Below are 11,656 nucleotides of genomic sequence, written 5' to 3' on the forward strand. Positions count from 1 at the left end.
CAGAATATTTAACATTTAGCTTGCACAGTACTCTTGTAGCTGATTTTGTAAGGAGACTAATGCCTTCTGGAACAACAGGAGTCCTCTTTATTTGAAGTCATCAAAGTATTGCTTAGTACATGATGTACCAACTGTCCCTAAGGGACAGTTTCCCAAATACTTAACTGACTCCTAGGTTGTGATCAGACCCTGACTGGTCATCACAAGTAGCCACTTTGTGGAGCTTGAAACGGACTTGATCTTGGTGAAAGAGGAGTATGCAGCTAAGAAAAACTTCACTGTAGATCTTACTAATAAGATGATTCTTATTAATAAGATAGTTCTTATTGACAAAGATTCTTTCCGGTTGCTTGTATGTTCTTCACTTTATGCCTGTGCTAACTTACTTTTTAAGGTTTGGGGCAAGTATGTTAAGAAGTTGGGCGATTTTGCTAAGCCACAGAACATTGACTCGGCTGTGCAGTGCCTGAACGAACTTATAACCAACGCACTTCACCACATCCCAGATGTCATCACTTATCTTTCAAGACTTAGAAATCAAAGTGTGTTTAACTTCTGTGCTATTCCACAGGTAGGTAAGGGAGCTATTCTTGTGTATGAGAGGCGGAAGCTAAAAGGACTGGCATGGTGGTGCTGATGGGGGTGGACAGAATGCATTTACTATTTTGGTTTGCTGTATTCAGGAATATGGTTCCTTTTAAAAAGATGACTCCAGTCTCTTTTCTTTCGCTGGGTGGGAAGGCAGGCACCTCCCCTCTGCCCCACAACCATAACACCCAGCTCAGCTTCCTTAGATCCTTAGCCTCACAATTAAATCTAAGGCTTTGGCTTAGGTTTAGGGGGAATGCTGGGTAAGATATAGGTGAAGGTTTATCATTACAGAGTCTTACTTAAGGGCCTTGTTTCTGCTGTCCTTTTCCCAGACATGGGATAACAGAACCTGATCCTATGGACCTAGCCCCTCAGTCCTCTGGTACTTAGGCTTTTTTATTTAAAAAAAATTTTTTTTAAAGATTTTTATTTATTTATTTGACAGACGGAGATCACAAGTAGGCAGAGAGGCAGACAGAGAAGGAGGGGAAGCAGGCTCCTTGCTGAGCAGAGAGCCCTATGCGGGGCTCGATCCCGAGACCCCGAGATCATGATCTGAGCTGAGGCAGAGGCTTTAACCCACTGAGCCACCCAGGTGCCCCACTTAGACTTTTTTAAATGCCTTTGCCAATTATTTTAGTTTTTAACTCAAATACATGAAACTCATGGGATTTAACTGATTTGGAAACTTGGTTTGATCTTTTTTCATGTTTTTTCTCTTCTTTTCTCTCCCTCCTCATATATGTAGGTGATGGCCATTGCCACTCTGGCTGCCTGTTACAACAATCAGCAGGTGTTCAAAGGCGTAGTGAAGATCCGAAAAGGGCAGGCAGTAACTCTAATGATGGACGCCACCAATATGCCAGCGGTCAAGGCTATAATCTACCAGTACATGGAAGAGGTGGGTTCTTAACGACCTGGAAAATTTGTGTCTCTCTTTAAGATTTAAATACTGTCACTCTTTCAAGAGTTCATATTTGGCTACTAGATGATTGTAACAGCTCACGGTGTTATGGTATAAAGAGACAGGGGTTGGTGTCCTTTATTAGGAAGTATGTGCACAGGTTGCTGATTGATTGGAGCTGCACGGCTCCCTGCTGGGAAGCTCTAAATGGAACAAGGCTTTAGGGTGAAGCCCCTATGGAGGATCAGATTTTTTGAGGAGGGGATCAGATTTGAGGTGAACCAGGCTTCATGGGTGCGCTGAGTGAAGCTGAGGCTTGTGCATGCTGATGCAGGATCTGACCGAGTGCATCTCCAACCCCAGGCCAGGTTGCCTGACACCCAATCCAGTACTTTCCGTTACGTGATAGGTCTCAACTGAGAAACCACAGTAGGGAAATGCAGCAAAGGAGAATCATCAAGTGGCAGTGATTTTGTCAATTTTCTAAGGCAGATCTCATTTCAAATGCCAAGACCACCCTATAGGACAAAACACACTTGTTCAAGTCAGATCTCCTGCTGAGGAGGATATAATACATGACTAGGTTCTAAAAACTTTTTCATAGAGGGTAAAACTAATCACTAGGCCCTAGAGCAGTGGTTCTTAACTGAAAGGGCTTTTGCGCCCTCCCCCTCCGGGGACATTTTGCAGTGTCTGAAGACATTTTTTTGTGATGGTCACACTGGTGAGGGGGGTAGCCACTAGCTTCTGGTGAGTGGAGGCCCTGAGATCTTGGGTTCTTACTAAAGATCGAACTGCTATGGAAATACATGAAACATGAAAGACCTTCCTCCTTCCTCTCTCCCAGAGAGAACTACTGCTGCCAATAATTTTCTCCCTCCTTCCTGTCCTCTGGTTACACCTTTACAGGGATGTGATGTGTAATAGTGGTCTCCCCTAAACAGAATTCTGCAAAAACAGTGATTTCCTTTGATTTCTGTTGTATAATGCCCATTCTCCTTGGAGTTCCTCCCTGTCTTCTATCTGACAAGATTTGGACCTCTGCATTTCTACCAAAGACACCGATAGAAGACATAAGAGTAGGGACCCTGGGTGGCTTAGTCGATTAATCATCTGCCTTTGGCTCAGGTCATGATCCTGGGGTCTTGGGATCAAGCTCTGGGTGGGGCTGCCTGCTCAGTGGGGAGTCTGCTTCTCCCACTTCCTTTGCCCCTCCACCATCTCTCTCTCAAATAAATCAATAAAATCTTAAAAAAAAAAAGAAGAAGAGGAAGACAGAAGACCACATTAAAAAAAAAAATCCTAAAATTCTTTTAGTGACTAGGTACAGTGTTTAGCCATTGACCAAAAAAATTGCTGCTAATGAGACTTGGGGACAGTCTGGTTGACCGTATCGCCAGCACTTCCTCTGAGCTTGCTGCGCGCCTGGCATAGCAACTGACTAGGTGGGTACTATTAATATCAAGGAAACCTGAGGCTGGAGCCATAATTTGGGCCTAGATCTGGCTGACTTCCGAGCCTGCTGTAAGCCACAATCCTAAGGGGTTTGGATTACACTTTTGAGAATGAATAGTACCATAGTAGTTACTTTTCCTTCATTTTATATAAATGGGAAACCTTTTATGTAATACGTAGTTCAGAGAAGATTTATTAGAGTCCAGAAGCTGCAACAGAGGGTGGCCCACACAGCTGAAAATAGCTCCTGGCCCCTTTAAGAAAATTTGCAGACCCCCAATTCAGGGAGTCAGTTGTTTAAAGCTACTCCAGTGAAACTCAGTGTAATTTGGGGGACACATTAACGCTTGAGTTGATTTGACTGAGAAAAATCTCTGAAGGCTTCTGAGTCTGAAGGAATAAAATGTAGTAATGGTTTTGATGTCAGCATGAATGAAATTTTAACTTTTTGTATCAAGTCCACAAGTTGTCTGGCCTTTTTTTTTTTTTTTTTAGGATTTTATTTATTTTGAGAGAGAAAAAGAGAGTGCACATGAGTGAGGGGGAAGGGCAGAGGGAGAAGCAGACTCCCTGTCTAGCAGGGAGTGCAATATGGGACTCCATCCCAGGGCCCCCGGATCAGGACCTGAGCTGAAGGCAGACGCTTGAATGATTGAGCTACCCAGGCGTCCCAGCTGCCTGGCCTTTTGCTGCTGTCCAGATACTAACACTGATCAAGTCTGTTCTTCGCAGGAAGACAGGCAGACACATTTATTCTGTCAGGTCTCTGGGCCTGACAGGTGGTAACCAGAATGTCCTTGCAGGGGACTTGAAGGCTTTCCTCACGCAGCTCTAGTGTTTAAAGGAACAGTCAGAGGGACAGCCGACCATTGCAAAGTAAGTGCGCTCTGCTCCTCATGTCGTGGGTCCTCTGGAGCAGCCACAGCTTCAAACCACTCTGATTACCTGTCAGCTGGCGAGAAGCTCCACCAGCTATTTTGGGACAGAAACAAATGCTGAGGCAAAGAGCCAGAAACAATAGTTTCTTTCTCTGCCAGTGCTTGCTTACTCCTTGGCGAGGGCGATCTTTTTCAAGCTGGCACTGCTTCTCGTCTCCCCCTGCGCTGTGGTTCGTCTAGAGCATTGCCCTGCCTTTACCAAGCTCCCCAGGTGATCACCTGTGAACAGAAAGTCCGAAATGCACTGTTGTACTCCCCGTCCTCTCCTCCTCAGCTGGCACTGCTTTCACCGTGGGAGGAAGTGCGAGATCGTGTGTTGTGTGGCGTGAACCCCCTCCACTCCTCTGTGTCCACCTCTCCTGGGTGAGCCTTAGCCCTCCTGCTCCCCTCTGTCACCCCTAGATCTGCCACCTCGTTACCCAAAGCCCCCCCCCCATCACTCCTCTAGTTGTATGTGCACTCAGGCCACTCTGCTTCCAAAAGGGAACAGGTCATGGCTCTGGCTTGACTTTGCTCCTCTCTACCTACTCCCCTCCCCACTCTCCCTCACAGTTAAGCTTCTCAAAAGATAATGTACTTCATGTTATTTATTCCCATTTTTTTTCTTTAACCCACCTCATGCTCGCTGGCTTTTTTTCCTACCTTGTCATGAGACTTTTCTTACTAAAGTGATGTGATGACCTTCTAATGACCAATTTTGAAAACATTCTCCCCGGTCCCACTGTTTTGACCCTGTGGATCTTTCTTACCTTAAAAGCCCTTTCCTCTTTGGGCTTCTGTGACTCTGGCCCCCAGTTTAACATCTTACCTGTCTGTCGACTCCTTTGCCTTTCTGGCTTCTTTTTACACTGGTATTTCCTGGAGTTCTGTCTTTGTTTGCATTTTTTCTCACTGCACAAAAGCTTTCTGGTATTCTCTTCAATGGCCAGGCTTCTTTCTCCACTACGCACTTGTCAGTCCTGACTTGATTAGTCCAGCTCAGGACTTGGTCATAAACTTTTTCATTTTTGGTTAATGATACTATCATTCACCTAATCACGGAATCCAGATAACCCAGGCTCCTCTTTATTCTCTCTAACCCTCATCTATATGAAACTCCACATCCTGCCTATTCTACTTAAAAGCTTTCTTTCTTATCAGAATTTTACATGCATTACCCTCTGACCAAGCAATTCTAGGGCTTTATGTACAAAGTTAGCTAGAAGATGTCCAGAGGTGTTTGTTGTAACATTTTGTCCTCAGTCCTTATTGGGAAGGAATTGATTAAATTTTAGTACATTCACATTATGCGGCTTGTGTTTAGAAACAGAATGACATCATTTTGTAGGTTCTAGCATTAAGAAGTGTCCATAAAAAATTATGTGAGTGAAAAAAGTCAAATTGCAACATAATCTATTTATAATCTATTTTAAAAATAAAATTGTGTATAATTTTATATGCACAATGTAGTCATGTATTTATATGTTATATAGAATGATAGTCATTTTTTTAAAAAGATTTTACTTTATTTATTTGACAGAGAGCACAAGCAGGGGGAGCGGAAGAGGGAGAAGCACCTCCCTGCCAAGTAGGAAGCCCAATGTGGGGCTCGATCCCAGGACCCTGGGATCATGACCTGAGCTGAAGGCAGGCACTTAACCAATTGAGCCACCCAGACACTGACTATGATTTTCTAAATCATAGTTATTCTATGTAGTATATAGAATATATAATACATATATGCATTTTATGTGTTTGTATATGGTTATATTTGCATATGGCAACAGGTATAAAAGTAACTATACCAATTTATGATGTTATTATTATAGAAGACATTTATACATTTTTATATAGAGTTTTAGGGCATAGTGAAGAAAGGTATAAAAGTAACTATACTAGCCTATGGCTGAGAGAGTAGTATAAGGGAATTCTGGTTTTTTATTTTATTTTTGTATTGTTTATTTGTTTTGAAGATCTTACTCGTTTATTTATTTATATTATTTATTTAATTATTTTAAAATATTTTATTTATTTATTTGTCAGAAAGAGAACACAAGCAGGGGGATTGGCAGGGAGAAGCAGGCTTCCTGCTGAGCAAGGAGCCTGATGTGGGACTCGATCCCAGGGACTCTGAGATCATGACATGAGCTGAAGGCAGATGCTCATCTGACTGAGCCACCCAGACCCTTCTGAAGATTTTATTTATTTGGAGAGAGATCGTGAGCATGCCTGCAAGCAGGAGGAGGGAGCAGAGGGAGAGAGAATCCCAAGCAGACTTCCTGCTGAGTATGGAGCCCAATGTAAATGACTGGATCTCACGACCCTTGAGATCATGACTTGAACTGAATTCTGGAGTCAAATTTTAACTAACTGAGCCACCCAGGTGCCCCTGTATTGCTTGTTTTTTACAACTGTAACTCTATCCTCTAAAATATTTATTGAAAGAGGGGTGCTGGCGTGGCTCAGTTGGTTAAGTGTCTGCCTAGAGCTCAAGTTATGATCTGGGGGTCCTGGGATCCAGTCTCCTATGCTGCTGCCTGCTCAGCAGGGAGTGCTTGTCCCTCTCCTTCTGCCCCTCCCCCCGACTCATGCATATGTGCTGTTTCTCAGATAAGTAAAAATCTTTTTAAAAAATTTAAAACATATAATTTTTTAAAAAGAAAGTAAAGAGGAAATTGTAGTTTCATCCCAGTTTCTGTTTTTCTCTAAAACTGTTCTTGGTAGCATGGTATTAGAAATTAGATATTATTTGCATATTTCTGTAGCCTTTTTTTTTTTTTTTTATTTAGGTGAGCTCTGTGCCCATTATGGAGCCTAAACTCATAACCTCAAGATCAGGAGTCACATGCTCTCCCAACTAGCTAGCCAGGTGCCCCTGTAGGATGTATTCTTTTATTTTCTTGTTATTCTAGACTGTAGCTATGCCCTTTTGGTGGAGAGGTAGGAGGCTGGCAAGAATATAATATATGTCTGTGGAAAAAAATACCTATTATATAATGAGAATTTTGGGAAAAATTTATTTAAAAATACGCCTGCTCTGTCATCTTCCTTCTCTTTGCCTCCTCTCGGCTCAGATCCTTGTTACTTCCCACCTGCATCGTCTCTTATCTGCTCTGTCAGTTTGAGTCCATGTCCATTTGAGCAGGGTGCCAGGCACGGAGCTGGGCTGGAGGCAGAAAGATCAGTAAGATGTGGTGCCTTTGAGACTTGCAATCAGGGAGACTCATAAGAAGTAGCTGAATTCAATTGAGAAGGTAGGAGTATGTGCAGGAGGGGGCAGGTGACCCAACCTGGGGGTTCAGGCAGGTTTTCTTTTCCTTTTTTCCTGTTTTTTTAAGATTTTGTGTATTTATGTGAGAGCGAGAGAGAGCATGAGATAGGGGAGGGTCAGAGGAAGAAACAGAGTCCCCCGCTGAGCAGGGAGCCCCATGTGGAACTTGATCCTGGGACTCCAGGATCTCGACCTGAGCCCATAGAGCAGACGCTCAACCAAAGGAGCCTCCTGGTGCCCCAGGGCAGGTTTCTAGAAGACTTAACACCTAATTTGAGACTTGGGCAGCAGATAAGAGTTGGCCAGGTATCAGAGCGTCACAGGAGCATTCCGGGGGTTGTGGGGGGATGGTGTGAGCAAAGAGGGGAACAGAAGCGTGCAGAGTATCACATGAGTTGTTCCAGGTGGGCAGCGGCAGATGAAGCTGGAGAGGTTCAGTGGGCCCAGATCATGGGTGGCCTTATGCTCCATGTCCCAGAGCTCACACCTCACTCAGCAGCCCATGGGGAGCCAGTGGGCGTGTCAAGCAGAGGTCTCCATTTCTTTGGTGACGGTGTGGCAAGCAGGTGAATGGACTTCAGGATTCAGTAGTGTCAGAGCTCAGTTTGGAGGCTGGTCATAGCTCAGATGAGAGGCATCGAGGCCTCAGCTTAAGCTGTAGTTGGAAGCATGGACATGAGGCCTGGATTCAGCAAATGCTCTGGAGAGTTGTGGAGGGAGTAGGAGGGCCAGGAGGCACCAAGAGAGGGTTCTAGAAGGACTACTCTGGCTCCCAGCTTCTGCTCTCAATTTTCCTCGTCCAGCCTGTGGTTCACACCACAGATTCCATCTTGTCTGGCTGCGTCTGCCCCGTCTTTTCAGTAGCCTTTTCGCTGCTGTGTGAGCAGAGCTATCAAACCCTGCTGACATTCTCAGGCTCCACACCCACCCCCCCATGCCCGGCTCTGTGTGAGGCGCCAGGGAGGTGCAGCTCTATGCGGTGGCTCCCCGGGGGCAGGGACTTGCTGGTGCTCTCGAGGACAGGCTGCAGGACAATACAGGCCTCCATGGACAGTCCTGCCTTATTAGTGGAGTGACTTTGGGTTATTCCTTCCGTGTTCTCTGAGCCTGTTTGCTCATTGGTAAGAGGGACATAAAACGTCCCTTTGTAGGGTTATTGTAAGAAGTAAATAGAGAAGGTATTGATCAAGTTCCTAGGACTCATTAAGTGGCACTTATAATTTTCTCCTTTCTTTGGCAGATTTATCATAGAATCCCCAGCTCAGACCCATCTTCTGGTAAAACCAGGCAGATCATCTCTACCATCAGGACCCAGAATCTTCCTAATTGTCAGCTGATCTCCCGAAGTCACTACTCCCCTCTTTACCTGTCATTTGTCATGCTGTTGGCTGCCCTGAGCTGGCAGTACCTGAGCACGCTGTCCCAGGTCACAGAAGACTATGTGCAGACTGGAGAACACTGATTGGGTCTTAGTCTGGAAGCTCAAGTTCACCATGAAATGGATTGGCCTTTTCTTCAAGGAGAAGGATATTGGTACCCCTTGTCCTCCCCCTTTTCCCTCCTGCTTCAATCCCTGAAAGAACTCTATGGACTTGGGACTTTTAGGAACTGTGATGTGCAGTCAAGAAGCTAAGAATAAAAGGGAAGGCTACCTCACCCTCAGCAAGCAGGCCCTTGTGCACGGTGCTCCCGTCTATGCACCGTGGCCGGCAGCAGAGGGCCCCTCACTGCAGGTCAGGGGACATGGTGGCTGCTGAGAGATCTTACTTAGTGTGAATCCTAGCTAGAATTATAATTAAATGTATTTAATTTGAAGCAACCTTGGAATACATGTCCTTGTACAAAGTGAAGTGAATTTTCTTGGTTGGGTTCCCATTTTTCTCATTTTGTTTCCTTCAGTTGATTGAATGTAGACATCCATCTTTGTGGGTCTAGGCAATGGCCCCAGGTTTCCTAAGAATGCAGACTATCTTCTGCCCACGAAGGCTAAGGACTGACTACTGGGGGTTATGGAATCACTTCCTGGCTTAAAAGGAGGTTAGCTTTCAGAAAGAAACTGCAGGATTGCTTTGGGCACCATCGTAGAAGACTGGCCTCCAGTTAAGGCTGACTTTTTAAGTAGACATCATATCTCAAGATGTGTTTGTAATAAACAACTGAATTACTTTGCATTTGTTGAGGGCAGCTCATTTGAAAGCCTGGGTGCACGTGGCAAATAAGAACACAAGAATGGAGTTAGTGATGGAGGGACATGGCCCCACGGAGCCAGCCAGAGCAGGACCAGGAAGAAGGATCCAACTGCCTGGGCTCTGCACACTGTGCCCGCTGGAAGTGAGTGCGTGGCAGCCTCGCCTCCTCTGCCTGCTTGTGACCTGCACTCCCTCTGCTGGCCTGCTCTCACTTTGGCCAACTCTGCTAGCTGCATGCAGAAATCTTAACCATATCCAGGTTTTATGTGTTTTTTTTTTTGTCTTTTGTTTCTTTTTTAAAAAGTCACCAGTTTATACATGGAGGTCTCGAGATAGGCAAGATGGGTTTTCAGTTGGTGGGCTGGAAAGCCAAAGGGCATTTAGCCTCATTCTTCTAGCATCACTGTCTGCCTTTAGCCCCACACAGGCCAACGGGGCGTGAGGCACCCTCCTCCAGTGACTTACTGCGAATCTCGGCCTGGGCCGGGGAGGACACAGTCCCTTCGAAGGGTGTTTGGAAAAGCCCCCCAAGCTGAGGAATCACTGGTGTGGGGCATGAAAGTACTTTCTGGAAGCCATTCATGCTCTCGGTGTATGTAGCCTGCTCTTAATGCAGTCCATTGTGTGTGGTTATTTAATCATGGAAGCTGGGGGGTTTTCCCTGGCAGGAATGCTGGCCTCTGGTGATTATACACATACACCGATTTCCTCCTTGTCCTCAGCTGCCACCAGACACAGTGGCTTAGTTTTAGTACATGGCACCTGCAGTGAACTGGTTCACTTGAGGTCCTGGACAAACTTGTCACCATGCTGAAGTCAGGCACTTGTGACACGGAGTACAGCTCTGAGCTGGGCTCCTAGCAATTTAAGCATCAGAACTTGATTTCAGATTCCAAGGTAGGTGGTTTCTACACAGCATTTCTACACAGAAATGATGGATGAATTCTCTACAGCCTGTGTAGGACAGAGGACAACCTGGTAGAGTCGTGGTCTGAGGTGATTGTACTGGAAGGTTTCTTTCCCAGCTCAGTGATGACCTGTGGGACTTTCTGAGCTTCTAAATGGTTTAGAAGACCTAGGCCCCTCCCAGCTACAGAGTTATGTGACTTTTACTATCACTGACTTGTGCAAAGTCTTAGCTCTTGTGCCCACTCCTGGGTGCTTTGGAAGATCATTTTCCTTCTAGAGTTCTCTATTAAAATTGCCGGGTAAAATACAGGATGACCAGTTCAACTAGAGTTTGACGCCCTAGTTTTTGTTTTGTTTTGTTTTAGTATAATTATGTTGGAAAATTACTGCACAGGATGTATTTCTACTAAAAAATTTGATCTGAAATTTAAATCTGACTGAGCATCCTTTGTTTTTGTTGAATCTGGCAACCCCATTCTCCGCTCCACACTTTAAATCAATCAGATATATTTTATCTCTGGCCTCTAGTCTACTTGATTTTTACTTACAGAGGAATATTTTAGCTTTCCCCAGAGTATCTGACACATCTGAATTAGGGCTCTAAATCTAAAAACTCCGTTACAATGGACAGGAGCAGGAGCCCGCTCTGCACGTTTGGGGTTTTTTTTTTTTTTTAAGATTTTATTTATTTGACAGAGATCACAAGTAGGCAGAGAGAGGGGGAGGAAGCAGGCTCCCTGGTAAGCAGAGAGCCCGATGTGGGGTTCAATCCCAGGACCCTGGGATCATGACCCGAGCCGAAGGCAGAGGTTTTAACTCACTGAGCCACCCAGGCGTCCCGTTTTGGGAGCTTCTAAGGCTCCAGATAGACCTGCACACATGCACACCCATCTCTGTTTGGGGAAGTGCTTGGAGCAATTACTTGGAAGCCCGATTCTGTCTGAACCATTTCTGTGGGGCTAGCATGCACGTGTGTGTTGGGGGAGGAGAGGAGGCTAGCCATTTTGTTAATTAATCTTAGCAGTTTGGGAAGCAGAGCTCTAAAGCTGTGGTTCTCCAACTTAAGCATCCAAACTACCTGAAGGTCCCAGATTGCTAGGACCGTTTGTATCTCAAACCCCGAAGCATTTTTTTTTTTAAGATTTTATTTATTTATTTGACAGAGAAAGATCACAAGTAGGCAGAGAGGCAGGCAGAGAGAGAGAGAGAGGAGGAGGAAGCAGGCTCCCTGCTGAGCAGAGAGCCCGATGCGGGACTCGATCCCAGGACCCTGAGATCATGACCCGAGCCGAAGGCAGCGGCTTAACAAGTTCTCAGGTGATACAAATGCTGGTCAGGAGCCCAGTTTGAGGACCATCGCTCTAAGGCCTTACTTTTCTAACTTTAATGAACAGGTGAACCAGCAGGAGTCTTGTTAAAT

The 11,656-nt window shown here is 45.2% G+C and overlaps 1 protein-coding gene across 3 annotated transcripts in view; it reads left to right on the forward strand.

Annotated features, from left to right (window-relative positions):
* The window catches only part of FDFT1 (farnesyl-diphosphate farnesyltransferase 1), a 30,793-nt gene extending 21,484 nt beyond the window's left edge, over positions 1-9,309 (forward strand). For 2 of the 3 annotated variants that reach the window (XM_044225071.1, XM_044225070.1), the window contains 3 exons: positions 395-571; positions 1,340-1,492; positions 8,379-9,309. In XM_044225071.1, coding sequence (XP_044081006.1) covers positions 395-571; positions 1,340-1,492; positions 8,379-8,600 — 552 coding nt within the window. In that variant the 3' untranslated portion in view covers positions 8,601-9,309. Of the gene's footprint in view, positions 1-394; positions 572-1,339; positions 1,493-3,753; positions 3,827-8,378 lie in introns of all 3 variants that reach the window. The other variant, XR_006380955.1, reaches the window with a different exon arrangement.
* Positions 9,310-11,656: the final 2,347 nt, after the last annotated feature.

This window comes from Neovison vison, chromosome 11 (genome assembly GCF_020171115.1).
Source record: "Neovison vison isolate M4711 chromosome 11, ASM_NN_V1, whole genome shotgun sequence".
NCBI classification, from domain to species: Eukaryota; Metazoa; Chordata; class Mammalia; order Carnivora; family Mustelidae; genus Neogale; species Neogale vison.